This window comes from Haliotis asinina, chromosome 9 (genome assembly GCF_037392515.1).
Source record: "Haliotis asinina isolate JCU_RB_2024 chromosome 9, JCU_Hal_asi_v2, whole genome shotgun sequence".
In the NCBI taxonomy this organism is placed as follows: domain Eukaryota; kingdom Metazoa; phylum Mollusca; class Gastropoda; order Lepetellida; family Haliotidae; genus Haliotis; species Haliotis asinina.
Genome location: NC_090288.1, coordinates 9,798,181 through 9,824,951, shown reverse-complemented (window position 1 = coordinate 9,824,951; position 26,771 = coordinate 9,798,181). Strand labels below are relative to the sequence as shown.

At 43.4% G+C, this 26,771-nt stretch overlaps 1 protein-coding gene across 2 annotated transcripts; it reads right to left on the bottom strand.

Moving 5' to 3' along the window:
• Window positions 1–597: 597 nt before the first annotated feature.
• On the bottom strand, window positions 598–26,768 carry LOC137295786 (zinc finger protein 665-like). Of its 2 annotated transcripts, XR_010957603.1 has the most exons (10): window positions 26,682–26,763; window positions 24,318–24,420; window positions 23,849–23,989; window positions 21,901–22,423; window positions 19,775–20,908; window positions 18,992–19,051; window positions 4,701–4,769; window positions 2,843–2,920; window positions 991–2,376; window positions 598–938 (listed from the first exon to the last, which is right to left on the bottom strand). XR_010957603.1 is itself a non-coding variant. In XM_067827329.1 (9 exons), exons 2-9 carry the CDS (start codon window positions 24,378–24,380, stop codon window positions 1,844–1,846), a joined length of 2,601 nt encoding a protein of 866 aa, XP_067683430.1. In that variant the 5' UTR covers window positions 24,381–24,420; window positions 26,682–26,768; the 3' UTR covers window positions 598–1,843. The 2 variants fall into 2 exon arrangements, 1 of the variants encoding a protein (XP_067683430.1); XM_067827329.1 differs by having other exon boundaries at window positions 598–2,376; window positions 26,682–26,768.
• Window positions 26,769–26,771: the final 3 nt, after the last annotated feature.

The window sequence follows — 26,771 nt, the reverse complement described above, 5'->3', positions numbered from 1 at the left end:
AATTTGCTGTCTATTTTACAGTTCTGTCATTTTCAGTAATTTTAGTCTTGTTTAATGGCACTTGGAACAGTTATTAGACAAATTGTGGTATGTCAAGTGTTGTCAGTTTGTTGTTTCATGCTACACTCAGCAATATTCCAGCTATACTTCGGCTGTCTGGAAATAATCAAGTCTTGACAAGAAAATTCAATGATCAACATCACATTTTGTTCAATGCATTTGCGATATGATGGCATGTGGCAACCATGTTGGCAAGCCTAACCTAGTTGTCAATGATGACCAATTCTTGTCAAGTTATAGAGGAGGAATGTCCGGAGCAATTCTGCTTGTTGACTTCCACACCTCATGAGTAAGGTCTGACTCCATTTTTGGCAGTAGAGTAACATAAATGGGCATCACGCAGTGTCCATGTCAGAATCAACCCAGATCTTTCTGTGACAAACAAAGGCTTTAACCTCAACTAGGCTGCCCCACAAGTGCACATATGCTGCATATAAACAGTGGCTGAAATCAAAGATTTAACCCACATTCCATGGTTTCTGGCAGACCAAAGTTGAGCTACAGCTCAAGATGAAAAAATAGGAAAAACAAAAACAGTTTCAAAACAACCATGCTATTCATTCAACAAACACATTATTCATTCAATAACCGAACACTGGAGCCTGATCCAACTGACTCGCACAAGAAGGCACTGTTGAGCTATTTAAATCTAAAACTGCATCAAGAACTGACACAACACAGAACACTAGACACATGCATACTATGATATCACGAGGACATATGGTGGACCTATGGTGGACCTAACAATATGCTGGAGTTGCTACCATAACTGCTACCACAGAACAGCAGCTTATCTGGATAAAAACTAAGTGCTTAAAATGTCAGCCACAGACCAAAGTTGCTGTTCAAAAAATATTTTGGGCAAAAATACGAAGGACCTAATAGAAATCAAGAAACTAGATTTCCTAAATGAATGCACTCTTGTTGAACATTGTTCAAGAAAAGCCTTCAGAAAAATTTGTTTCTGAGCATTTCATACTTATAAGATAACAATTATATCAATGAATACTTGATGTCTCCAGCTTAGAATCAAAGATGGCTGTCGGGCCATCAATTTCAATTTTGATGACAAAAACTGAACTAAATTCCCAGATCTGCACAAACGTTCACAGATTAATGAACAATTTCAGAGAGGCTGATGGACAAAAATGGGATAACAAAAGCTCATGTAAAATTAAAAAGGCTAAGCACAGTTGACAAAACCTTTGCATAATCCATTGTTAGCTCCCATGATCAAACATCGCACAATATTTACAGGTTCTTGAAATGTCTTACATCGCAACAGCTTCTTTTCTTATTTTTCACCTATGACAGACTGGAGGCTTTGACATTAGATATTGCCCTGTGTAGTTTCCCCTTGATTATCCATTATTGCTCAGATATTTATGCATTTCATGTTAGCATTACTATACGATACCTTGAAGGTGTAAATTTCAGAAAATCTGGTACAATGATACTAAACATATTAAATCAGACTTGCATCTGGAGCAAGTCAAAAGCCAATAATGAAGTGTTTCTCAGTCACTAATACTGTCACCAAGAAGTATGATATTGATTTGCAAGGTAAGCCATCAGGATCTCATCACTTTAGCTAGAAAGTATATCTATACTTTAAGCTAAAACATATGCATAATTGTTATTATTTTTTAAAAAAAATATTTAAAAAAAAATGATAATTGTTAATTTCACTTGCTAGTCTGTAGGTACTTACGTCAAATATCAGAACCTTCACTTAAGCAAGTGTCTCAATACTTAAGGTAATACGCTTCAAGATCAGACCCAGTCACTTCTTAGCATGTTGAGAGTGTTTATGACGGGTAACATGGAACTTCTGAGTGAATTTCTTTCCACAGATATCACAGCTAAAAGGTCGTTCTGCCATGTGTAGCACCATATGTTTGGACATTGACGAATCCGTGCAGAGCTTCCCACACACTTTACACGGCTTTCTTTTCTTACCATCATCCTGCTTCGGAGGAGGGAATTCTGGGATATCACCATGTTTCTTGTGAACCCGCATGTGTGTGTATAAACTTGTTTCAGAGATGAGTACATTGCACACAGAACATGGCTTCCGTGGCTGGCCGCTCTTTGTGAAAGCCATGTTGGCATTTTGTGGTTTGTCGTGGTCCCGGATGTGCTTGTAGATGCTGGTTGGGTGTAGCATTTTGTTGCAGATCGGACATGCTTTCCGGGGTTTTCCTTGTGCATTGAACACAATATCACCACTGATGTCTTTGACAAGGGTGTCATTCTTCATGACAGGTGAAGTGTCCTCGACTCTTGGGGTGTCTGTGTCAGGTTTTTCTGAATGATCTGAAAGTTAATAGTTGTTGTAATACCTGTCAATGACGTTCACAGACAATTTCCAGGAAATCAAAATGGGGATGAACAATGAGTTGTGTGACTGAGGGAGTGAGTGATCAACTGAGTTGTGTGGGTGAGTGAGTGAATGTGCTGTGTGGTTGAGTTGTATGGAGATGAGTAAGTAAGAAAGTTTGGAATAGTTTCATGAGTGGGTGACTTAATGAGGGTGAGTTGGTGGTTTGCTGTCTGGATGGATTTTGCTTGAAGTTGACTGAATAAATGTGAAATTAACACCCTCATGATTACAATAAAACTACCTGTATCCACAGAGCATGTAAGCAAGCAGGCTCAAAATAGCAAAATGGCAGTGGCTCTAGGTGTTTGGCACACTGATACGATGAGCAGCTTGGCTGGTTGTGTAACAAGTGTTCATTGCATGAAACTCATTATAAATATACCTGACTAGTTGATTTACCTGTTGTGTCTCCAGCATTGGCAGTGTTACTCTTGATCATCTTCTGGTATTTCCCAGGAGTAGTCTCCCCTCTTGACCCTGAAATACCAGCACAAAGGACTCGTGATATGTGAGTTATACCACAGGCCACAGTTATAACATGATGTGTCTGCCTAATGTTAGAATAATGCAGGCCAAATGTTAAACAGTAATGACATAGTTATGATCAACATCATAATCAGGGCTTGATTGGGTTTGAATCCACACACTACTGATCCTGTCAACACCAAGGGACACTACTCTTCACATATTCTTTGTGCCATTATACTGCAATTTTCTAATAGTGACAATTGTCCTGCAGAGGGTAAGTTCTGCAATTTTATGCAGTTTACATTAAACAAGGTCAAATTCAAATTCAAAAGCTCATTAAATTCTTAAAGGTCACATGCAACGTAAAACACAACTTTGCAGATTCTGGTACCTTTTGGTATGCACTTACCGAGACTAATCATAAAAAATGCCAATTCAACCTATAAAGTTGAAAAAAAAACGCAATGAAAGAAAAGCCCGCGAAATCGGAGTTCAAACGTTTCACTAAATTCCCCCCAGCGCTGGGGGGGAAAACTGGTTTCAACAGCTGTGCTCCGCTGCGTCCATAACGCATGCAAAGTGAATAGGTTCGTGGAGCTTGAAACAGTATGCATGCCCAGCGTCTTAAGTCGTGAGCAGTAGTCTAATCTTGGTTGTGCACACAAACAAGTAAATAATCTACTCGTTACGTAAAAAAAACTTCTTGATTGTGGTAAGCAGTCTCTGTCACAGACAAAGCTCAGTGTCTGGGTTATTCACACCTATATGTCTGTCTGCCTGTCTACTTAATGACAACATGCCATACACAGCTTCAATCATTGACCACGTGCAATTTGAACTTAGCACCTATCAGACTATACGACAAAAAGAAAATAAGTTGATTTATGACTCGAGCACCCGAGTCCCGTGTCTGCCACATTATGTAATTAGGCACTGTGATACACATGACATGTTTTTATGTCTGGGTTGCAAACAAACTACATTCATTTTTTTCGGATGACTGGATCGGACGGAAACTGGTGCAAACTCTTGTCAGTTTTAAGTCCTGCTTTGTACTTGGACAGATTCCAGCCACACACTAGTTTCCCACCCCTTCTGACATGATATTTGAATGGATTGAGCGCAAATTCAGAGAACATGTATTTTCCAAACCCAACATCTCTATATACATTCTTCATGGATAAAGACTTCTTTTAGTGTATATGATTTTGTTTGACAACAGTATATGAATCTATACTGAAACGATGCATCAAGTACACAAAAAGAAGTTGTTATCCATAAAGAATCTTACTTTCTTGTGACTGGCTATACTTCTAAAATGCCCATCAAACAGATCATCTTTCTGTACACACAATGAACCCTCAGCATGTCAGCAAATGAAACAGCCAATCGGAAGCCGTCATTAGACTTGAGTGCATATCCACCCGCTATGACTGGGTTCGGTCTCCCGAGGGCTTCGTTTCGGGAGAAGTGAGCCGAAGTACAAAATATTGCACTTTTGAATCGCGATTGTACGCTTATAATTTTGTTTATTTGTTTTTTTAAAAGCAGCAATGTATATTACATGTCATGAATAAGTGATAAATGTGTTTTAATTATGTTTGATTTTTTGGTTGCATGTGACCTTTAAGGAACATACAGCTGGAAGTCGAATGAAGTGATAAAATTGTATTTTGGATGCCAGGGTGTCCTTGTCATAAACCAAAGTTGAAAACTTTGTGGTTAAGCAAAAAGCACCACAATTTAAGACACTAATCTCAGTACATCATGTAGGTGATGGGCTGCTTACTTGTGAATCTCTTCAGCAAATGTTGGATATCCCCATCTGCTTCCCCTTCGACATCTCTGTTCTCTGTGTCTGAAGATGAGGATAAGACATATGAAAGAGACTGGCCATACAATGGTAGAAAGGTCAAGCGCATAATGACCGATACACAGACTGATATGCTGACTGAGCCTTTGACAGATCAAGCTGACAGTAGTATATACAATGGGGGTTTTAAAACACTTTCAAGAAAAGTCTCTACAAAGCCTTATTTACTAAATAAGGCTTTGGTTGGGTCCTTAGCTCTTGCTACTATTACCCCTACTACTTAACGTGTGTTGGAGGTAACACTGTGCCTATGTCACGTTTATATCAATGAAACAGTTTAACGTGAACCGCCTATGATCTCTTTGGTGTTCATAATAAAGGCTTGTTGGGCTTTTTGTATCCCCTGTTCTATGTACTTTTTTTTCTCGTCCTCACTGATAGCAGACTTACGAGATTTGGACCGAATATCTTGTTTCATTCCGTTATATTTTGTGAGTTCAGAGAGGATTGAACGAAACTCCTCTTCTGAGATCTTACTATCAGAGAGTGCCGTGGAAATACGCCCACTTACTGTGTTGAGCTTTGCTTCGGCCAGAACCCTGATCTCGTCGTGTTTCAATGCCTTACGATGCAGTCTGCGTGATACTAACTTAAGCGCCAACCCTAACACCCCTGCCATCCCAGCCGTTATTTCAATACCTAGCACTATAGGTGCAGCCACGATGGTAGCTAACAACCCAACACCTGCCGCCCCTAGTCCCATGCTGGTTGCCATAAGGGTAGTGTCAGCCCCGTCCACGATATTGAAAGCTCTATGGTACTTCTTACATAGTGCTTTCCGCGTGTCACGGTCTTGTTCTAGTTGACGTTTCACATCACATAACTGCCTCAAGCGGAACCCATCTACGGTTTCCAGCGTCTTCGCTACTTCCTCTACGACTGGGTACAGACCCATCCTATAATATATATTTTGAAAGATATTTTAATTGGGTTTCAGTTAATACTCTATAAATTAATTTTAAGTCTACAAGTTCTATACTAGCAGTCAGGGTAATAGGTGAGAGGCTAATAGACTTTCCTGTTGTAATAAAAACCCCACTGAGGTTTATTAAGCGGTTTATAGAACCCCCGTGGGTATCCCGTTGTATAACAATACGACAATATTGGCCTTGGTGTTCGTCAAACCAGTGTATTGACACCCCGGGTAAAATTTGGTGTACTCTTGAGGTGTTTTCATTGTCTGAATGAAAGAAGACTTCTATGATGAGTGTGAAAGGGGAGAATATATCAAGACTTATGTTAAAAGAATAATTGATAAATGTTAATTTATTTTTTACTACAGTCTTTAACCTATTTTTTTCGGTATCAGTAGTTGCAATGGGTACCCTCTCCGGAATGAAATCCCCGGCCCAGATACCGTTGTTCCTAATCTTAGAGATATACCCCGTATCTGCGTCTATTGTGATATAAGGTGAGGCGAGTGTTAAGTTGATCAGCCATTTGGGCTCTTTTAAATCTGATAACGACACCAGTCTGTACACGTTGTCTTTGAAGTGCAGGATATATAAGGTGTCTTCCTCACCAGGCTGATCGAATCCCTCCGTATCTCCTAGGTCGTTAAGCGTAGTGTTGGGACGATGACTGGTCATTATTATACTATTACGATATAATTTCCAACTGGTTTTCTGATAATAATTCAGGGGTGAACTTCATACCCATGAAGTGTATGTTGTCAGGTAGGAAGATCTTGGTTAGTGATATCTTGTTTTCCACGATCACGTTGACCCCCTGCAGACTGGTGTTGGAGCCGACACCCACCCGCACGTAAACGTTGCAAACTTGATACTGGTGTCGTTTCCCCCACCCGAGTTTGATCCCCTTCACGATCTCGACATCATTCCCCGATGGTTCCCCTAGGTAGACTTTGATGATCAGTGTTGAGTTTGCCGGTAGACTCTCTAGTATACTGACCACGCCTTCGAATTCAGACACCAACTGCAATGTCACGTTTTGTATGGCCGGTTTACTCGATAGCATGTGGGCTGCCATAGTGTCGAGTGGGCTGACGACTATGCTACGTCTCTGAGTTGGGACGTAAGCCACGAGCAGGGTTCCATTGTTCACGACTTTGTTTAGGTGGTTGTCTTTGTTATCCGTGAACACGTAGGGGGAGCCGAGCCTAATATTGAGAAACCAGTCGTTATCGGGTAACAACACCCACTTGTCATCTTCGGTGAAGACGAGCATATATGGCTTGTTTCGGGCGACGGTAGTGCTCTCAACATCGTCTAAGTTGAACAGTTTACCCCCGAACGATGGGTATATTATCCAGTTATTACCGGTGTTGACAAGGGCGTACTTAGTGTTGACTGTTGCTCTTGTGGTATCTACTATATCACTTAGGGTTCCACCGGAGGTGACTTCAACGCGTTTGTAAATGTTGTTTTTCAGTTGCAAGGCGTACGATTTACCATCTACTCCGGGAGCGTCGAAACCGCGCGTGTCTCCGAGGTCGGAGATCCCGATATTGACACATTTTTTCACTCCGGGCCCTTGTGCGCTGGTCATTTTACGTGAAGCGTTAAGCTGAGGTATCCTATATTTACAGGATTATGATTTATATCTAACACCGATATTATCAGCTCAGGTATGTTGCCCTGGGTTAATCTCTTATACTGCCGTGGTGAAAACGACTCGGTTCTACCGTCGTTGTATTTCTCAGTTTTCACCGGCACTGCTCTCAGTATAGTGGAAGGGTGACCTCCTTGAATGTTGTACGTTGTGCTCACCTGACCGAGATGAATGTACAGCTCTCGGTACGGTACTAGGTCGGGTAACTTCGTGCCTGTGACGGTTGTTGTTGGTTTTATCTCGTCAGGAGACATACCGAGTATCCTCGCTAATGGTCGGCCGAGCCTCAAGGAGGTTCTTCCGTTGTTGATTAACACCACTGTGCCGTTTGAGTCGTTCATCTTGAGTTCGGCTCCCAGGGGTTTGAAGACCTCGTCGTTTAGAGAGCACACGCTGTAGTAGCCGTCAGTTATCTGACTGCGAGCCCCACTGACGAACAGCTTATTGTTGCTGGCGTTGATGTTAGTCCATTGCGGTAGGTAGGTGATATCGCAGAGTGCGACTTCGAGTTGGCCTGACGTGTTATCGATCGCGTGCGTCAGCTGAACGGCCTCACCGCTCGTTATTCCTGGAAGTGTTATGTACATATTATAATATATAATTTATATATTATAATATGGACTTAGCACACTTGAAAATCATGGTGAATGCAGATGGTACGGGGTTTAAAACAACCTTTATTAATATCTTTGAAAACTATATCGTGACCGTTAATAACGCGCAGGCGGTGGTAAACTGGAATCAAAACCCAATGCAGTTTTGGCAGAACCAACTCAACTTTGCTGTGTGGTGTGCGACGACAGGGTCGGGTGTGACACTAGACTACGGTATAGACGAACTGAGTAAGGCAGTCATTTTGTTTCATATTTATTATCAAACGAGACGAATATTGAAGGAAATAAGTGCTCCTCTTCCCCAAGATAAAGCGTGGAGTATGACGAATAACCCCTATGATAAACGCGCTTATGAACGTGTTTGTGGGGAGTTTGAGATTCCAACGAATAAAGACTTTCGCCTTCCTGGTGTGAACCATGGTCTCGGTATAGTTCTCGTGTACTTCTACAGGTCCGGAACATATAGGGCCGGTTCTGCAGATGGTACATACAACCCAAACCGTCATACATTTACAGGCCCCACAACGAATGAAAAGATCCATGTCAGCTGCATAAAGCAAACCAATCCTGATGCAGCCACAGCCTGGACTAAAATGATCTAAAAAATATCGAAAGAATTCACTCGTGCTGGCACAATACGCTTGAACGACTCGATTCGAACGTACGTGTGGGCGCTGTTGGGTGCGCGTTCCAACATCCTCGGTAAGGGAACTGCTTACGACGCTCAGAAACAGTTCGTTGCCAACGTTGATGATGCTATCAATTCTCCAGTTGATCTCCCGCGGGCCATCGAACGCTACCAAAACGTGTTAGAATACGCCAGATCGAAAGTCAATTACGTGTTCGGCGTGGGGCTGTACATGGCTCCGAGTGATATGCAACTGAGAGTAAAAAAAGTGGTGGGTTATAACAACAAAATAGTCATAGCCACGGCGGATCAAAAGTTGGGTATCAACCCCGATATTAACACCCCCTATATCCCACACATCCCACCACGTGAAACGGGTATAGTGGCGCCACCCCCGGAGTCTAAAGTTCATGTGGGGGTACCCCCCACACACACCCATATTCAGGCCTCCAATCAGCAGCATATTGATAGTAAAACGGCCCTGGTGGTTGGTGGGGTAGCTTTGGGACTTATTTGGTTAAAAATTTCTTAGCCGCTACGTACACCAGACCCGCCACGGCGACGATGGCTGCCCACAGGTTTTGACTGAGCCACGTGGCAGTTTTAGCCAGAGCGCCCAACAACCACGAGACGATGCTACCCAGGATGCCGGGAAGGGCTTCGGCGACCTTACCAGCCAGTTTAGCTAGGCCTTCCCCGAGTTTTTTTATCCAGTCTTTAACACCACCGCCACTTGGGGTTCCGCCGCCGGCAGGCCCCACAGTACCCCCTGTCAGTGACACCACCAAGGTTGATATGATGAAACCCAATGCAGTCAGAATGCTGGCGATGGTGATCCCTTGCTCCCGGAACAATATCCGAATCCTGTCTGCTAACGTGGTGTCTCGGTAGAGGACTTGATTGATGGTTTCCCGCACACGGTTGACCTGGGATCGAAGCTTTTCTTTGTGGCCGGACGCTGTCTCCAACCAGGTCTGCCTTTCATCTTCCAAATTACGTATTCGTTCCTCGATGGTGGCTTTCATAGACTCGTCCTCAGTTTCACCGAGTTTGGTCTTTTCATAGGCGATGTGGTCGTCTATCTCACTCATTTTGGCCGTGCTTTTCGCGATCTGTCCACGAATGGTTTGCATCAACAGGTCCAACCCCTTCAGTTCCCGAAAGGTAAGTTCGAAACCCGGGAAGGGCTTGTTCTTGTAGTCGGCCAACACCTTTTCAATATCATAAGTCATGTTTTGAACCGATGTGGCGTCCCTGATGTCTTCCAGACCTTGACGGACCTTCGGAGGATACTGCTTAGGTCGCACGCCACCGTAATCTATGAAGCCTAGTTCATCGCGGACAAAGTTACTCCCATGTTTACTGCCCAATGTTGATAAGGCAAGCGGTTCTATCGTGCGTTTATTCACGAGATCGATCTCCGGGTGAGCCTTCAAATGCAGCGTGCCATTGCTATCGAGGGTAAACCTGGAATATTCCCTTCCCAACGGCTTGAGTTTGGATTTATTTTCAACTGCGTTGTAATAATCGTCGACGGCGCCCTCCATGAGTGCGTCACCGTGCGAGAATGAGGTCTCCTGGTCATCATCGAATGCCTGGGCACTATCGTCCCACATATCATCCATAGGTATGTCTTCATCCATTAGTATTAAAAATATATTTCCTTTATATGACAATGTACGGCAGAAAATTAGATCCTTTCAGAAGATTGAGAGAGCCATTAGGAGCCAGAGCCGTGCGCCAGTCGGTGACCATCACCAACAATCCCAGCAAGATAGACCAGAATCAAACTCTGCTGGTTAGATTTCCAAACCTTGGTGAGAATGACCTCATTGTACCAGGCACTGTTCGACTGGCGTTCAATATCACGTTGACCTCCGACAACGACAAACGCGAGCTAGTGCGGAACGTGGGTCGAGCTATCATCAAGAAAACGACCGTCAAGATCAGCAGTAACGAGGTGCTGAGCATCGACGACAGCGACGTGTTTCACTGCTACGGGGATCTCTGGAAAAGCGAGGGAGAACGAGTCAGTGATGTGTACCAGGGTATCAGCAAATCAACCCGGTCGCGTATAGGGTATGCCTTCACGCCAGACCAGCTAGACAAGCTATCGGACGGTGAAAAGGCCATCGCTCGAGCATACGGGAATCGATTCTGCGTGCCGCTCGACTTCGAGTTGCTCACGGGACACGCGCCGTTTTACCAGGCCGCGCTGGGTGATAGGCTCGAATACGAGCTCACGTTTAACGACTATAGCAAAGTAGTGCGTACGCCGAACGGTGATGAGGCCAGTTATGCCATAGACAACATCTCTCTGGAGTTCGACATGGTCACTAGCCCGGAGCTGGCCAGGCAGGTTCGAAGCCAGTACTCTGGGAAGATGGCTATCCTGTACGATCGCGTACTGAGGCATAGATCAGTCGTGCGAGATAAGAGCGACACTGTGTGGAATATCAACCTGAACGTGCCGGCGCGATCGATGAAAGGTATCCTGGTCGTCCCCGTGGAGGATTACGAGCCATTCCGGAGGGACAGCGAGAAGTTTTTCAACCCCGAGATTGAAAAGGTGGAAGTGACCATCGAGGGCGTGCCCAACCAGCTGTTCAGTCATGGTATGAGACCACACCAGCAGTGGGATGAGATAAAAAAGCTACCAGTGGGGACCCCACATTATATAAGAAAGGACCTGGACCTCGGCTCCGTGCAGATCGGTGAATACCTGACCACCAAGTACGCCCTATGGTTGGACATGCGATCCACGGATGATGATAAACTGCATGGTAGCGGGCGCCGTATAGATAACGGCAGCGAAGGGATAACCATCCAGATTACTAAGAAGGCTCAACCCGCTGGTAAGTTGAAATTATATCTGTACGTTATTATGGACGCGCAACTTAATATAGACAATGGGAGATTCGTGCAAGCCATCTACTGATGGGGGGTACCCCACACTGCCCACTGACCCACACTGCGCCATAGTGTGCGGGCAGACTGGCTGTGGGAAGACCGTTTTTGTGTTGGATATGTTGGAGGGTTACTACAAGGATGTGTTCGATAACATCGTTATCATGTGCCCTACTCTGAGCATGAATAAAACGTACGCGCGACCTTGGGTGATGACGGACCCGGACGTACACAAAATCGACCCTGGAACACGCCTGCAGGACTGGTTGAAAGCTCTTCACGAGAAATTTAAAGGGGAACCGACGCTGTTTATACTGGACGACTGCAGCGCTAATCGCGAGATAACAAAAAAGAGAGACATGCTATCGTACCTGGCCTTCTCCGGCCGGCATGCAAATCACAGCGTCTGGGTGCTAACGCAGAAGTTCAACTCGGTGTTGAAAGACCTCAGGGAGCAGACGCGATGGGTGGCCTTATTTCACTGCAAGGACAGGGATTCGTTCGAGGAGTGTTTGAGAGAGAACGATGTGATGAGTAAATTAGAACGGGAACGGGTGAAGAAACAGTTCGCTGAAACTAAACATGCTAAGCTCGTGCTCAAGACCGACCAACCAGTAGCATATAGGGTGTGCTAAAGCTAAGCAAAGCTTAGCAAAGCTAAGCAAATGCTAAGTATAGCTATGATATTTGAAGTGTTTGTCGTGTGCAACTTAACCTTCATTTCTCTGTGTTTTGTCTGCATCGGGTATTATATAGTTAAAACTAAATCTTACTTGTTATATTATAAGATGGAGTGTGAGGAATTGCTTGAACAATTGTTGGTACCTGGGGGGTGTGGGGGATTCCCCCAAGCGAGAGAAACTGGTGGCGTTGGCTGTTGGCGGCAAAGCCAAACATTACTTTGGAGACTACACTCCGGATAAAATTCACAAAATGTCAGCCGAAGAAATCGATAAGCTGTGCGCTAGATACGAGTCCCGGCTCGGAGCAGAAATGACAAAGACAATAGGATCGGCTATGACCCAGATATACACCGGTATTGTGTCATACTTCCTTCCCATTCCACCAGAGCGCCGACTTTACCTGTGGGAGGACCTCGAGAAAGACCCTTTTATCGAACACGCCGTGAGCTCTATCAGCTGCGAGCTGTACCACAAATATGGCATGTTGTTGGCTCCAGTGACGGCGGCGATTATCACGGCAAAGCATTGTCAATTTGAGAGAAAAAATAATAATAATAGTATAGATGGATGCTGCACAGGAGACCCCAGTGGGGGTAGTGAGGGAAACTCCACTGGAGGAGACCCCTTCACAGGAACTCCCAACAGTAACCAGGCAGAAGAATCCTAAGAGAGTAGCTGCCGGTAAAAAACGGTGCTGTAACCAACATAAAATTATCAACCCCCGACTGTTGTTGGCTGTAGGCGTAACTGCTGCCTTGGCTATCTCGTGGTTATACGTGGGAGTACCCTCCCACAGTGAGGTGGTACCCCCCAACAGTGAGGTGGTACCCCCCACTGTCGACCCGCATATCATGTTATAATTTAAATATTTTTATATATACATAATGTCTGAGGGGAAAACGTTCGTCAACGACGCATACCACGCCACAGTGGTCGCCAGTCTAGCCGTAGGGTACGCTCGGTTGACTAAAATGGTGCTTAAACAACCAACTATCAAGCTAGATTTCAACCTGCAGGATATGGGTATGCTCATAATGAACCTTGGTATGGCGATGCCCACAAAAGACATCCTAGTAAAACAAGGGATAATACCTGAAAATATAATGAAATAAATATAGGATGGCCACGATAGCTATGATGGTCGGTGGGGCGTTAGTGAATGCCCTGGCATTTTCCGGGAGTAATTTCCTCTTCTTGAAACTACGAGATGACCACGCGGCTGAAATACAGGAAGAAAGGAAGCGGCACGATCTCGCTACTGAGAAATTACAAAAGGCACAGGCCGAGTACGCTAAAAAACGCCTCCAGATGAGAGATTTTATTAACGAACAACTCCAGCGTGAAAACCATGCCGTTCAAACATTCAACGATGTCGATGAAGCAATGAAAGAATACTACCTAATAACTGGTAAACGATTGAAACCGCTCAATAAACCCACACTCGCTCAGTACTACACACCATCCAAGGGACAAATGAATCGTGAACTGGGCTTCATAGTGTTGGGTATAGCAGCTACTGCGTTGGTTGCGAAGCAATTAAATTAAAATACCCATATAAGTAAACATGAGACCCGCTCCATACCGATGCGAATACATACTTATGGGGAAGACCGAGGCCTGTGGTAGGAAATGCAGGAATCAGGGGTTCTGTTGTTTCCATATGGGAAGTCCTAACTACACGTGTTCTGTGTGTGGTATCGGGGTTAAAGGGCACTACTGTCTATGTAAAGCTCACGGAGCGAACATAGTCAGACATCAACTCATCTACGAGAATAAAAAGGGCTACATAAAAGAACGTAGGCGACTGCTCAAGATAGACTCCAAATAAATGTTTTACTCATGCACAAGGAACACTATATCCAACAGTGCGTGAAACAGCCACATATTTTTTATCAAGGTTACCTCCCTTTACTGTGAACCAATTAGACATTGGTTCTCTTAGGTGTAAACACTATGACTACTGTACGCGAGCTTAAGCGGGTCGCAAAACAGAGAGGTGTGATCGGGTATTCTCGAATGCGGAAGTCAGCATTGTTGAGATTACTAGGTTTAGAAGCCCCTCCTACGGTAAAACAATTAAAAGCTCAAGCAAAACAGCTTGGATACACGGGTTATTCAAACCTGGGGAGAGCCGGGTTAACCGCATTGTTATCACATACCCCGTAGCAAAACCTCCCACTGTAAAACAACTGAAAGCCGAGGCACACGATTTGGGTTTAGGCGGGTATTCCCGTATGAGGAAACCCCAACTTTTAGAATTATTACGCCAGAATAGAGCTATTGACCTACAGTTCGTGCGCACTGAGCGCGCTGTAGGCAACTATTTGAGAGGTTGGAGCATGCACGTTGATAGAAACATAGACATTACAGATATCAAACCTCTGATAGCTGATAAGGTCAACCAGGAACTAAATAACCTAGGAAGTATCAAGTTTCAGATCACAGTGAAAATGTCGCTCGATAAGCAGGTTGGGGGCCCCACAGGGGCCACTGAGTATGTTCAGCCTTACTTCCGAAGTAAACAAGAGGTTGTCACACATACAGAGACCATTGACGCATCAATCGATACCAGTTTTCAGCAGATACGAGAATACCTAGAACGCTACACACACTTGGGGTCCGGGTGGGCTGTAGATAAAATCGATAATGTCTATCTAGACATAGCTAACTACGTGCCATTCAGAGGCGGGTCATACCTAGCCTTGCCCCCCTACTATAGGAACAAACATGCCATAGTAAACGTTAAGAATAGAGGAAACGATTGCCTGAGGTTAGCTATCAGGTCAGCCTTATTTCCAGCTGACACTAATCCGAACAGGCCTTCTAATTATCCTCAGGATGATGGGCTCAACTGGGATGGTATAGATGAACCCACCCCCATATCCCAGATCACTAAAGTAGCAAAACAGAATAATCTGGCTATAAATGTCTTTGGACACGAAGGTAACACAACAATAGTACACAGATTGGGTGAACCCGTGGGGGTACCCCCCGCTTGCGTTATCAATATATTCATGATCCAGCGAGGTGACAAGTATCACTACACATGGATAAAACACTTTAGCAGGCTGTTGTATGACCAATCGGCACACAGAGAAAAGACCCACTTCTGTGAACGATGCCTACATGGCTTCACACGAGCTGATTTATTAGAATCCCACCGGGAGGATTGCCAAGGTGTGGGGCAGACGGCCATACGAGTCGACATGCCTAAGGAAGGTGATAATATCCTAAAATTCGGTAACCACAAGAACCAAATGTCTGTGCCTTATATTATATACGCCGACTTCGAAGCCTTGGTGGTGGGGGATTCCCCCAGTGGTGCCGCCGGCGAGGCTCCCATCACCCACAAAACACAAGAGCATAAAGCCTGTGGGTTTGGATACATTGTCGTCCGTTGTGACGGGGAAACGAAAGCTCCGGTAGTGTATAGGGGCCCTGACGCGGCTGAAAGGTTTCTAAAATGTTTGCAGGAGGAAGAAAAAATTATTAGGAATACATTGTATAGAATCGCTCCCATACGTATGACCTGAGTCGACAGGCTAGCTCACGCTAGTAGCACTAACTGTCACGTGTGTGACTCACCACTTAACGGTGATTCGGTGAGAGATCACTGCCACATAACTGGTAAGTATAGAGGCGCCGCTCACAGCGCGTGCAACCTCAAGCTTAAAATCAACCCTAAGACAATAAACATCCCCGTTGTCTTTCACAACTTGAGAGGGTACGACTCACACTTGATCATGCAGGCCATCGCGAAAATTGATGGTAATATAACGTGCATCCCCAACAACATGGAGAGATACATCTCCTTCAGCTTAAACGGACTTAGGTTCATTGACTCGTTTCAGTTCCTCCTGTCGTCACTCGACAGTCTGGTCAAGGCCAACAATACCTTCCCTATCACCGATCGATACACAGACGCCGAGACTAGACCCCTGCTTATGAGGAAGGGTGTGTACCCCTATGAGTACATGGATAGTTGGGTCAAGTTCACCGAGACCAGACTACCCCCTATTGACTGCTTTTATAGCAAGCTGAATGAGGCGTCCGTCTCACGAGATGATTACTCGCACGCGACTAACGTATGGAATAAACTGGGTTGTAAGAACCTGGGTGATTATCACGACCTGTACTTGAGGACAGATGTACTGCTGTTAGCCGACGTGTTTGAGACGTTTAGGCGAACGTGTTTCAAGCAGTATAAACTCGACCCCGCATGGTATTACACCAGCCCAGGTCTGTCGTGGGACGCCTTGCTTAAAAAGACCGGAGTTAATTTGGAATTGCTCACAGATTACGACATGCACCTATTCATTGAGAAAGGCTTGCGAGGTGGGATTTCCATGGCATCCAAACGATACGCAAAAGCAAATAATCAATACGTGAAAGGTTACGATCCTAACAAGCCAACCAATCACATTCTCTACCTCGACGCAAACAACCTGTACGGCTGGGCCATGAGCCAGTATCTACCTACAGGGGGATTCGAATGGGTACCCCACGTTGATGTTATGGGGGTTGCACCAGATTCGAACAAAGGTTATATCCTCGAGGTTGACTTAGAGTATACCAAGGAATTACACACATCGCACAACAGCTACCCCCTGGCCCCCGAACGTATGAGGGTTAACCCAGACTGGATGTCTGAGTACCAACATAACTTGTTAGGTGGGCGTGTGACAGACGTTGAAAAACTCGTTCCTAACTTAATGAATAAGACCAAGTACATCGTTCACTATCGCAACCTACAGCTGTACCTGTCGTTGGGTATGAGGCTGACCAAAATACACAGGGTGCTCATGTTCGACCAGAGCCCATGGATGGAGCCCTACATCAGAATGAACACAGACCTACGAAAAAAAGCCACCAGTGATTTTGAGAAAAATCTCTACAAGCTCATGAACAACTCGGTGTTTGGTAAGACTATGGAGAACCTGAGGAAACGTGTGACCGTGAAGCTGGTTCGGTCGAGTGAGGAAGACAAGCTCAGGAGATTGATAGCCAGTCCGGCATTCAACCGTAGTAAGATATTCACAGACAACCTGGTTGCCCTACACATGAAGAAAAGCCACATAAAATTCAACCGGCCTGTTTACGTGGGGATGAGCATCCTCGATTTATCCAAACACCTGATGTACGACTTTTACTACAACGAGCTCAAGAAACAGTACGGTGACAGGTGTGAAGTGCTGTACACTGACACGGATTCCCTGCTGATGGAGATTCGAACCGAGGACGTGTACGAGGACATGAAAAAACACCTCGATTTATACGACACCAGCGACTACCCTAAGACCCATACCATACACAGTACGGTAAATAAAAAGGTCCTAGGTAAGATGAAGGACGAGTGTGCTGGCACGCCCATAGCCGAGTACATAGGTTTGAGACCTAAGATGTACTCCATACTGAAAGCCGACAATAGTGAGATCCGGAAGGCTAAGGGGGTTAAGAAGTATGTGGTGAAACAACACATCAAACACGCCAGATTCAAGGAAGCCCTGTTCAAGACCCGTACCTTTAGGCATAAAATGAACACACTTAGAAGTGATGGACATAAGATATACGGACTGACTATAAACAAGACGTCCCTGTCGCCTATGGACACTAAACGTTGGATAGCTATTGATGGGATAAACACATACGCGTATGGACATGAGAAAATTTGAGGCTATTTACTACAGCCCGCGTGGGTACTGGAAAGGAGCTAGCGCAGTAGATAAGCTAGCTAAAATAGCGCGAGTACCCCCGGAGGAAGCCAAAGCGTGGCTTGAAAAACAAGCCCTGTGGCAGATCTATTTGCCGGCACCACGCTACGTGCCTAGAAGGAGGTTCGGTATTAACATACCTAATAGCGTTCACCAGGCAGACCTACTGTTCCTACCCCACGACAAGAGGTACAAGTATGCCTTAACCGTAGTGGACGTAGCCAGTCGTTACAAGGAAGCCGAGCCCTTGACCACGAAAGATTCGGCCCAGGTAGCCAGAGGATTCGAACGCATATACAAACGCAGTCCGCTGACGTGGCCAACAGAGCTGCAAGTTGACCCCGGACGGGAGTTCATGGGTGCCGTGTCACAACTGCTAGCCAAACACGATACAAAGGTCAGGCGTGGCACGGCCAGAGCCCATCGCAGCCAAGCCATAGTTGAGAGATTTAATAGAACTTTGGCTGAGCGCTTGTTCGGCCATCAGTATGCTAGGGAGATGGCCACCCCTGGAAAACGATCGACTGAATGGGTCACGAGGTTACCCAAGGTGGTGTCGGCAATCAACCATGAAGTCACCCGTCTCACCGGTAAGAAACCGGCAGACGCTATCAAACTAAAATCAATAGTTGCAGAGTCGGCCGCTCCATTGCGTGGGAAGGAGAAACAGATACCAGATAGGGCCCTAGTGAGGTATCTATACCAGCCGGGGGAACACGAGGGTGATAGCCGTAAGCGGGCCACCGATCCTATATGGTCAGTCAAAACTTACAACATAGATAAAGTGGATATGAAAGCCGACGAACCTAACTTATACTACTTGAGGGATGGGCCGGGTAGGGGTTTTGTAAGAGAAGAATTATTGATCGTACCGTACGGCACAGTGTTACCTCCAACACACGTTAAGTAGTAGGGGTAATAGTAGCAAGAGCTAAGGACCCAACCAAAGCCTTATTTAGTAAATAAGGCTTTGTAGAGACTTTTCTTGAAAGTGTTTTAAAACCCCCATTGTATATACTACTCTGACAGTGATCAACACTGATTGATCCACATATTCTTCACTAGAGCAGAATAGTATAACTTGGAACATCACCTGTTTGTTCTGCAGTCTCATCAGCAGCCTCTGTAGCTTGCCTTCCTTCAGAGGATGCTGCTGTAAGCACGATCAGGTTACACAGTTAGCCAAGGCACCCTTGTGGCAAAGGTGATGTGAGGTGAAACAAGATGAGGTGAAGGTTGGTGAGAGGAAGGGAACAGGAAAGGAAGGAAGGGCAGAGTATGATTGGTTTGCCAAAAGTTTTTAATTCCACTGGCTCTTAGGATACTTTAAACACTAACAGAACTTATCCAGCAAGCAATTCTGCAAATACATCTGTAATGCAACATGTGCATGGGATTGAAAGAATGTGTTCTAGCCCAAATAGCAACAACATACAGCAATACTCCTCAAAATGTCTGAATTTTCACATACCATTGGATTCCTACAATATAGATGTTGCTAGATTTGGACTAATGTTTATCTGCTAAGTTCATGAATAGAATACAGCGTGAAATACAAATAACCTTAGCTTGTTTATGATATACCTGTCACTATTAGTCCAAATTACAACTGCTACAAACTGAGCTAATGACAACAAAGCAGGATAGAGAGATAAACTGTCACAGGCTCACACACAATCAAATGGTTTATGATAGCCTCAGGCCCCCCTAAGTTACTTAGAGGGGGCCTGAGCATGGTTTACGATCACTGTCTCAGCTAAGGATTCAGACTTATCAACCTGCACTAGTCTTACAAAGCGACTTAAGTGAGTGAGTGAACTTAGGTTTATACCATTAAACAACAAACACAAAGTATTTATTTGTGGCAGTTCCTCACCTTCAAGGTGCTTCCTCCGATGACTGATGAGACTAGCCATGCCCTTAATCTTTTCTCCACACTTCCTGCAGGTAAACACACTGGGCTCTCTCCTGTGAGTTGTTGCACGGTGATACTTTAATGCTTTGAATGATTTAAACTGATGACCACATGTCTTACAGCTGTGTTGATATACCATATTATGCTTGATCTTACAGTGACGTGTGAGGAAACGCTGAAACACAAAACCTTCCCCACATTGCACACACAAGAAAGGTTTTGTACCAGCATGTTCTCGGAGATGATTTGTCAAGCCGGCTCTATACTTAAATGTCCGACCACAAATCTCGCACATGTTGCTTGCACTGTTTGTATGTGAGGTTTTATGGAATGTCAGCCCTCGCTCAGACACGCATCTAAACCCACATTCATCACATTTAAATGGCCTGTCCTGTGCATGAGATTCATAATGAACCTTCAGGTCTGCTTTCAAATCAAACTTGTCCATACAGTACCTACAAGAGAATTTCCGTTTATCTGGATTTTTTTTTATGATTCCTTTGCTACCAATGGGTACATTACTTGGACCTAAAGGCACCTTTTGCTGTGCAGCCAAATTTTCATGAATTTCTAAGTGTTTATCAAGCAATTTTTTATGGGGAAATGTCCGAGGGCATAAATGGCACTTCTGTCTGTTCGCAGAGTGCAATGCCATGTGTCGTTTAGCATGAATAAACTGGTTAAACTTCTTGTCACACACAACACACGAATATGGCTTTTCCTTCGTGTGTATTTTCATGTGTCGTGTGAGGGAACTCCTTTGGGCAAATCTTTTGCCACATGTTCCGCACTTCTCTGGCTTGAGGCAGTTATGGGTTTCCATGTGAGTCTTGAGCAGAAATGGCTTAGAGAATCCTTTGCCACAGATGTCACACTTACATCTCTCCTGTCTCGATTTGTCATGCTTCAGGCAATGCTCCTTGTAGCTCTGAATCTTGTTGTAGGATTTCTCACACAAATTGCACTGGTACACCTTATCAGAAATAACAGTAGTCTTGCCTTGTGTTGGTGTTACTGCGATTTTCTCTAATAATTCTTTTTCTTCCTCTTTGGAGACAAAATCCTTTTTCATTTCAGTCAAATATTTCTCAGCATCTGTAAACATGAAACAGAGATTTATTTCAAATCTGAAAAAACTATCAGCTACCATCATACTTGACAACATAGCTGGTTTACAAGATAGAGCATACACATCCTTATTTGAGAGTTTGTCCTATAAGGTGCATTCACACTGAATCAAAAACCTTCTTTTACATTTCCAAACAGATACCACAAGGAACATGTTTTTGTTTTTGCCCAAACTAGTCTGGAATGTTTTGGTTCAATCATAGTATCACAGTGGCTGTTATGGATATTATGGCATGTCCCTGTTATTTCTCCCACCATTTCAAATCATACTACTTACATTTGCTTTATAACATATGACCGGTGAAGACCACCTGATCAGTAATCAAGAGCAATATTGCAAATGTTTACTGGTGTAGTTTATATCAAAACATGAAAAAAATTTGGAAAATTTCTGTCAACTCCCAGTTATTGTTACACGTCTTGCAAATGTTACAAATTCAACCAAATCTGCAGGGCAGTTTATGAACTGGATATCAGTTTGGTTACACTATTTTTATCTTCATTCCAGCTTCATTCTTATAAATTCCTTAAAGCATAGTAATAAGCAGGGAAGCAACAATTACCATCTTAAACATATATTGGTTTCATATGGCCAGTCAGTTTGGACTACTGACCCTTTACTCTACTGGAGATGCTCTCTCCACCAGGCCACTGCAGCACTCCCTAAGTAACTATAAAAAACATCTTGGTAAGTGAGTGAGTTTAGTCTTACGGCACACTCAGCAATATTCCAGCCATATGGTGATGGTCTGTAAATGGTTGAATCTGGACCAGAAAATCAGCTGCATGAGCATCGATCTGCGCAACTGGGAACTGATGACGTGTCAACCAAGTCAGCGAGCCTGACCACATGATCCAGCTTTTTGCCTCTTACAACAAGCGTGGGTTACTGAAGGTCAATATTCTAATCTGGACCTTCGCGGGTCAGATCTTATTAAGACTGTTGAGAACATCTTTACCTGTATTACTGTCACCAATGGGTGGTTGTTGACTCGCAGTTTCAGCCAACACAGTGATCTCATTTGCCTCTTGCTGAATCTCAGACAAGTGCAGCATCTGGTCCGTGGTCACCACGATCACCTGCTCCTCATCTACCAACTGCTCGTATACCACCAGGGAACCTGTTTCCCCGGCAACGCCAGCAATGGCCTGTAGAGCTTCCAGTGCTGACGATGTTTCAGCAGATGCCACATCCTGGTTGTCAGACAGTGCATGTTGTGTTGTTCCAGGATACGGTGGCAGGGCAATTTTTCTCACAGTTGGTTCATTGGTTGTGAGGGTCATGTCACCGCTTATACTGAAAGAGTAGTCTCCACCTGCCTGTGGTGTAGAGGGAAGGTCATGGACGATGATATCAACTTGAGTGTCCTCTGTGGTCCCCTGAGATACGTATTGGACTTCCTCTGATACAACAGGTCCATCAGCTGGGTCCAGTGGTGGATCTGGTTCAAGAGGTGGATCTATTGAGAAGTCTTGACAGGCCTGAAACATAAAATTAATAAGTAGGCATATCAAAGATTTATCTCAACATCCTCTGAGGACAGAACATAGCCCAAATCTCCAAAAGATGTCAGCATTAAATCATTCAAATATTTCCCAGTTCAAGCTGTTATCATTATTATACTTTGATCTTCTGAGCTAAATGTCAATGATGGCCATCACTACTCATTACGTACATCAATGGCAATCTGACTCAGGATTCACACAGTGCAACAGAGATCATCTTTTGTAATAAGCAGTTAACTCTTTCAATAATTTTTTTCAGATGCACATGTATCCTAATGACATGATATCACGACCAGGCATATACAACCCTTGCATACGACCAGATTTTTCCATCCATAGCCTCTGTATTTGATGGATGAGATATTACGTTCGATATTTTGCAATGTTTCCAAATGAGGCAAATGAAAACCAGTCTACTCATACTAAACATATTTCAGTTTTTTAGCTGTGTATCCTCTTCCTTTGAAGGCAATTAGTGTACCTTGTGACAGTGCGTTATGAAGAGATTTCTAGATTACCTCACCTGGCCAAAACCACGCGCTATATGATTTTGACTTTCAGTGACAACACAGTGTTAAATGGCTAGTCGTGAAATATCATATGGGACTGCAAGCCAAGTTCTATCTGCCATTTGTGATGATGAGAGTAGCTGTTAAGACGTTTGCCATTTGATTGTCAACAAAGTTCTTTGACTGTTAACTGCTCTTATAACTGTTACCACAGGTAACACTTGCTTCATTCATTCTTTGAATGTCATGACTGTATAATCCTAAGTGATGGCTTAAATCTACTAAATTATGGTTGTTCTTCCACCAAAGTGTAATCGCACGATAGAAAACAATTGTCACAATTACCACACTGCTGTCTGATTTAAAAAAACCCTACATTTCCAATGTTTCTGGGCTAAAGACGACCTGATATTTTCTCTTTTAGTCTGGAAAATTTCAAAAAGAGTGAATAATGACACTTTGAAAAAAATAAGTTCTTCTGGATCTTGATGTTTTGTTCCTCATGTATTGTCCATGTCAACCACTGTAACCATGGAGACGTGATATCATGTCTCTGTATGTAAGGGTCATGCTGCTAAAAATAGTCTTGTATTGAAGGGTTGTGACCCCTCAGATGTGATGCCTTGTCCTTCAAATGGAAAGAGTTATAAGCAGTAGTCAATTTATGGCGTTTTTTTACAATAAAATTTGGACCATTGTGAAATGATGATGTTCAAAATCTGGCGAAATAGTCAAATGTTCAACCTTATGCACTTTGATGACCACTATTTGCATATTTTATGCCAGAAAGTATTAGGTTACTACAGTTAGTATTAAAATGGTCACAAATCATATAGAACTTGACATTGAGAAATACAGTGAAAGTATATACTCAAGGTCAATGCCAACTCACTAGAGTCTTTGAGAACAGGTTCCTGTATTCCTCTGTATTGATTCTAGTCTCAATACAGGACAGATCTTCCAGGATCTTCTGTGTCACCATGCCACACTGACAATGTCGAAGTACTGGCCCACATCTACGGATGAACTTGTCCTGGGACAAACAGGCATTAAATAACAATATCATACATATATAGGTTAAGAATGCATGATTACTGTTCTCATGGTGATCATTAGTTCGGGAAGGACAGGAAGGAAACTTTTCATCGGTATCAATAACTGCTTAATTGAAAATCATGACTGAATCACACTGAAAATGGGTATCTTCCATTTTACCTAACTGGGGAAATGAACCCAGGTCTTCAGTGAGGTTTAGTGGAGTTTATGTCTTTAACAGAAGGATACCCCAGTACCTGTGGAATGTACACATAATCTGCTGTGGTTTCAGGTAATCTGACATATTTCACTTCAGTGAGGATTACCTTCTCTTGACAATTTCGGATTAGATAGTCATTGATCAGCTGGAGCTCTGACAGGGAATCCATGCTTCAGGTGTCATCAATAATTCACCTTATTCATTTCAAGCTGAAATAGAAATTGTAAACCAAAAGTCACTGTGTTCTGTAATCTGATTGGTTGAAAAACATGATCAAATGGGATTTGATTCCCGGAAATTGCAAAACTATTCGCTGCGTATTGACACGTAGAAACATCGCAAACAATTGTTTTGTTGCGTCATCCACAGTGGTGACATCATTCAAATCATATTGTGACGCAAAGTCAGAATGACGTCACAAATGAACAGCTCCAGATACTACCATGGGAACCGAATGAAACAGCCAGCTGATGACACTACACCGCTGTACCCGTACTCAAGGTAAAGGAGTGCAGACAGTAAAACCCCTTGGTTTACTTTTTTGTTTACAATGTCGATAAACATTATGTGTTGGCCAATTTCTGGGTGTTATTGAGTATTTGAAGCCCAGGAATATTTCATTTGAAACCTCCGGCTGGCGTTGACGCCGTTGGTTTTAAACTAAATTTGCCTATGTTGAATTCCAATAAATCCCTGAAATTGAAGAAACCATAATATTTATCGTCTAAGTCCAACATGAATGGCATGTGAACTTTGGAGAGAGAAACCCTAAGACCACTCACGTTATTTGTGGTGAAAAATAGTTTCATATGCATTAAAAACCAGTGCACTTACATAAAGAAGGGTGAGGATACATGCTTTAAGTAGACATGCCTGGTTTAGAGTATCAACCAATACGGATGCCATGCCACCATTAAACACTAATGCCCCTCCTCAGACACAGTTTACAGACTCTGACCTGTCCAATCCTAAATGCCATACATGATAACAAATACTAGTTTTTAATGTCATCTGGTATGGTATAAAACAACTTCTCAACGTAAGCAGACACTCTGTCCACTATGCCACGGAGACCTTGTCAAGCATGCAACAATCACACTGAGAATATGTATATGTATATTTCAGTCTTGCAGCACAAATGAAGAAAAAACTAATAACCTTTTGTTATGAAAATCACATGTTATGTAATTCAAACATCATCATTACAATATGCCATTCAAAAGGAAGCAGAAGGAAACAGATGATGAAGAGAAATTATGGGAAAAATGGCAAATGGAACATCATCCACTTGTCTAAAAGGTATATTATAGGATACTTACATAGTGCACGTATATTCACACAACTACTGCATGCCCAAGGCACTGGTATTTTTCCCCCCTTGATCATTGAATGTAAATCTCAGTGGCACATCGTGTTATTAATCTCAGCTCCCCAGGGAGTATACAACTCTTGAAGCCACTTGGCACACCAAATTATTGCGGCTTTCTCATCTTTACAATCAAGTACCAAGGTACCAAGGAGTATGTGGACTATTGGAAGTGCTAGCAGATATTAGGAACATAAAATGATGTAATCTGAATACTGGAATACAAACAGATCATAAGGTGTACCAATATGCAGTTACATTTCTTTCAGTCCGAGAGCCACTTCACTAGTCCACACCTGGAACCCCTCGCTGATTGTCCGACTCGCTGGGCCGAGACTAATTAGCATTAATCATACCTGATTTCCCTGGTAGGTTTTGGGGATGACAGGAAACTGTCTAGTCATACAAACAAGTCCTGATTGTTTAGTTGTGACATAAAGATATATGTTGAAAGAAAGCAGGTGTGAATACATATCATGTATTGTCGTGTTTATGTAATTTTGTACATTAAATTTTATCAATATATGCATGTATTCTTGGTACGTAAGAGATGAACAATACCTAAACAAATTCTCTCTCATATCATTGTGTGATGCTTAATTTTTCAAAACATCTATGACAAAGAAGAATTTACTTACTAACCCTCTACAAAATTAAGAGTTTTTGCCGATACATTCCAAGTTGTGCGGATTACTTTGAGGCAAAATACTATCACGCTAGTCTGTGATTAACATAGAGCATATTCACAGCTCAGCACTTAGTTCATAATACGTGACAAAATACTATCTACGAAAACTATGTACAATGTAGTATACTACAACGTGCAGGCCTCACCGCTTTCCTCTTTCCTCACCTCTCGTTTCCTGACGTTTTTCCTTGGGACAAAAATAATACAATATTCCGCTACAACTATACTTTGTGAAAAGATCCAACGGAGCAGATAATATACCTCGCCTGCTATCTATATTTCTGAACTACACCGCCTGCTATGAGTCAAGATACGCGTATAGTCATATCAAAAGGGTAAACCATAGAAATATGTGCGAGATATAAACTGTAAGCTTTAATGTTAAACATGTTGCTTCTAGTGGTTTATAGCCATACCTCTTCTACAGTAGCTGGAACAACTGCATTGGGCCTTTCATCACAAATGCCCGAAATGTAAGCGGAAGTTATCGTTTGGAGCAGAGCAGG

What these genes read in the sequence shown, in the direction of transcription:
- LOC137295786 (XM_067827329.1), bottom strand. Translation starts at nt 24,380, where the DNA reads ATGGATTCCCTGTCAGAGCTCCAGCTGATCAATGACTATCTAATCCGA. An exon ending in ACCTGTTCTCAAAGACTCTA is followed by an intron (nt 22,424 to 23,848) that starts GTGAGTTGGCAT and finishes TTTATGTTTCAG; the next exon opens with GCCTGTCAAGACTTCTCAAT. An exon ending in TTTGCTGAAGAGATTCACAA is followed by an intron (nt 2,921 to 4,700) that starts GTAAGCAGCCCA and finishes CTGGTATTTCAG; the next exon opens with GGTCAAGAGGGGAGACTACT.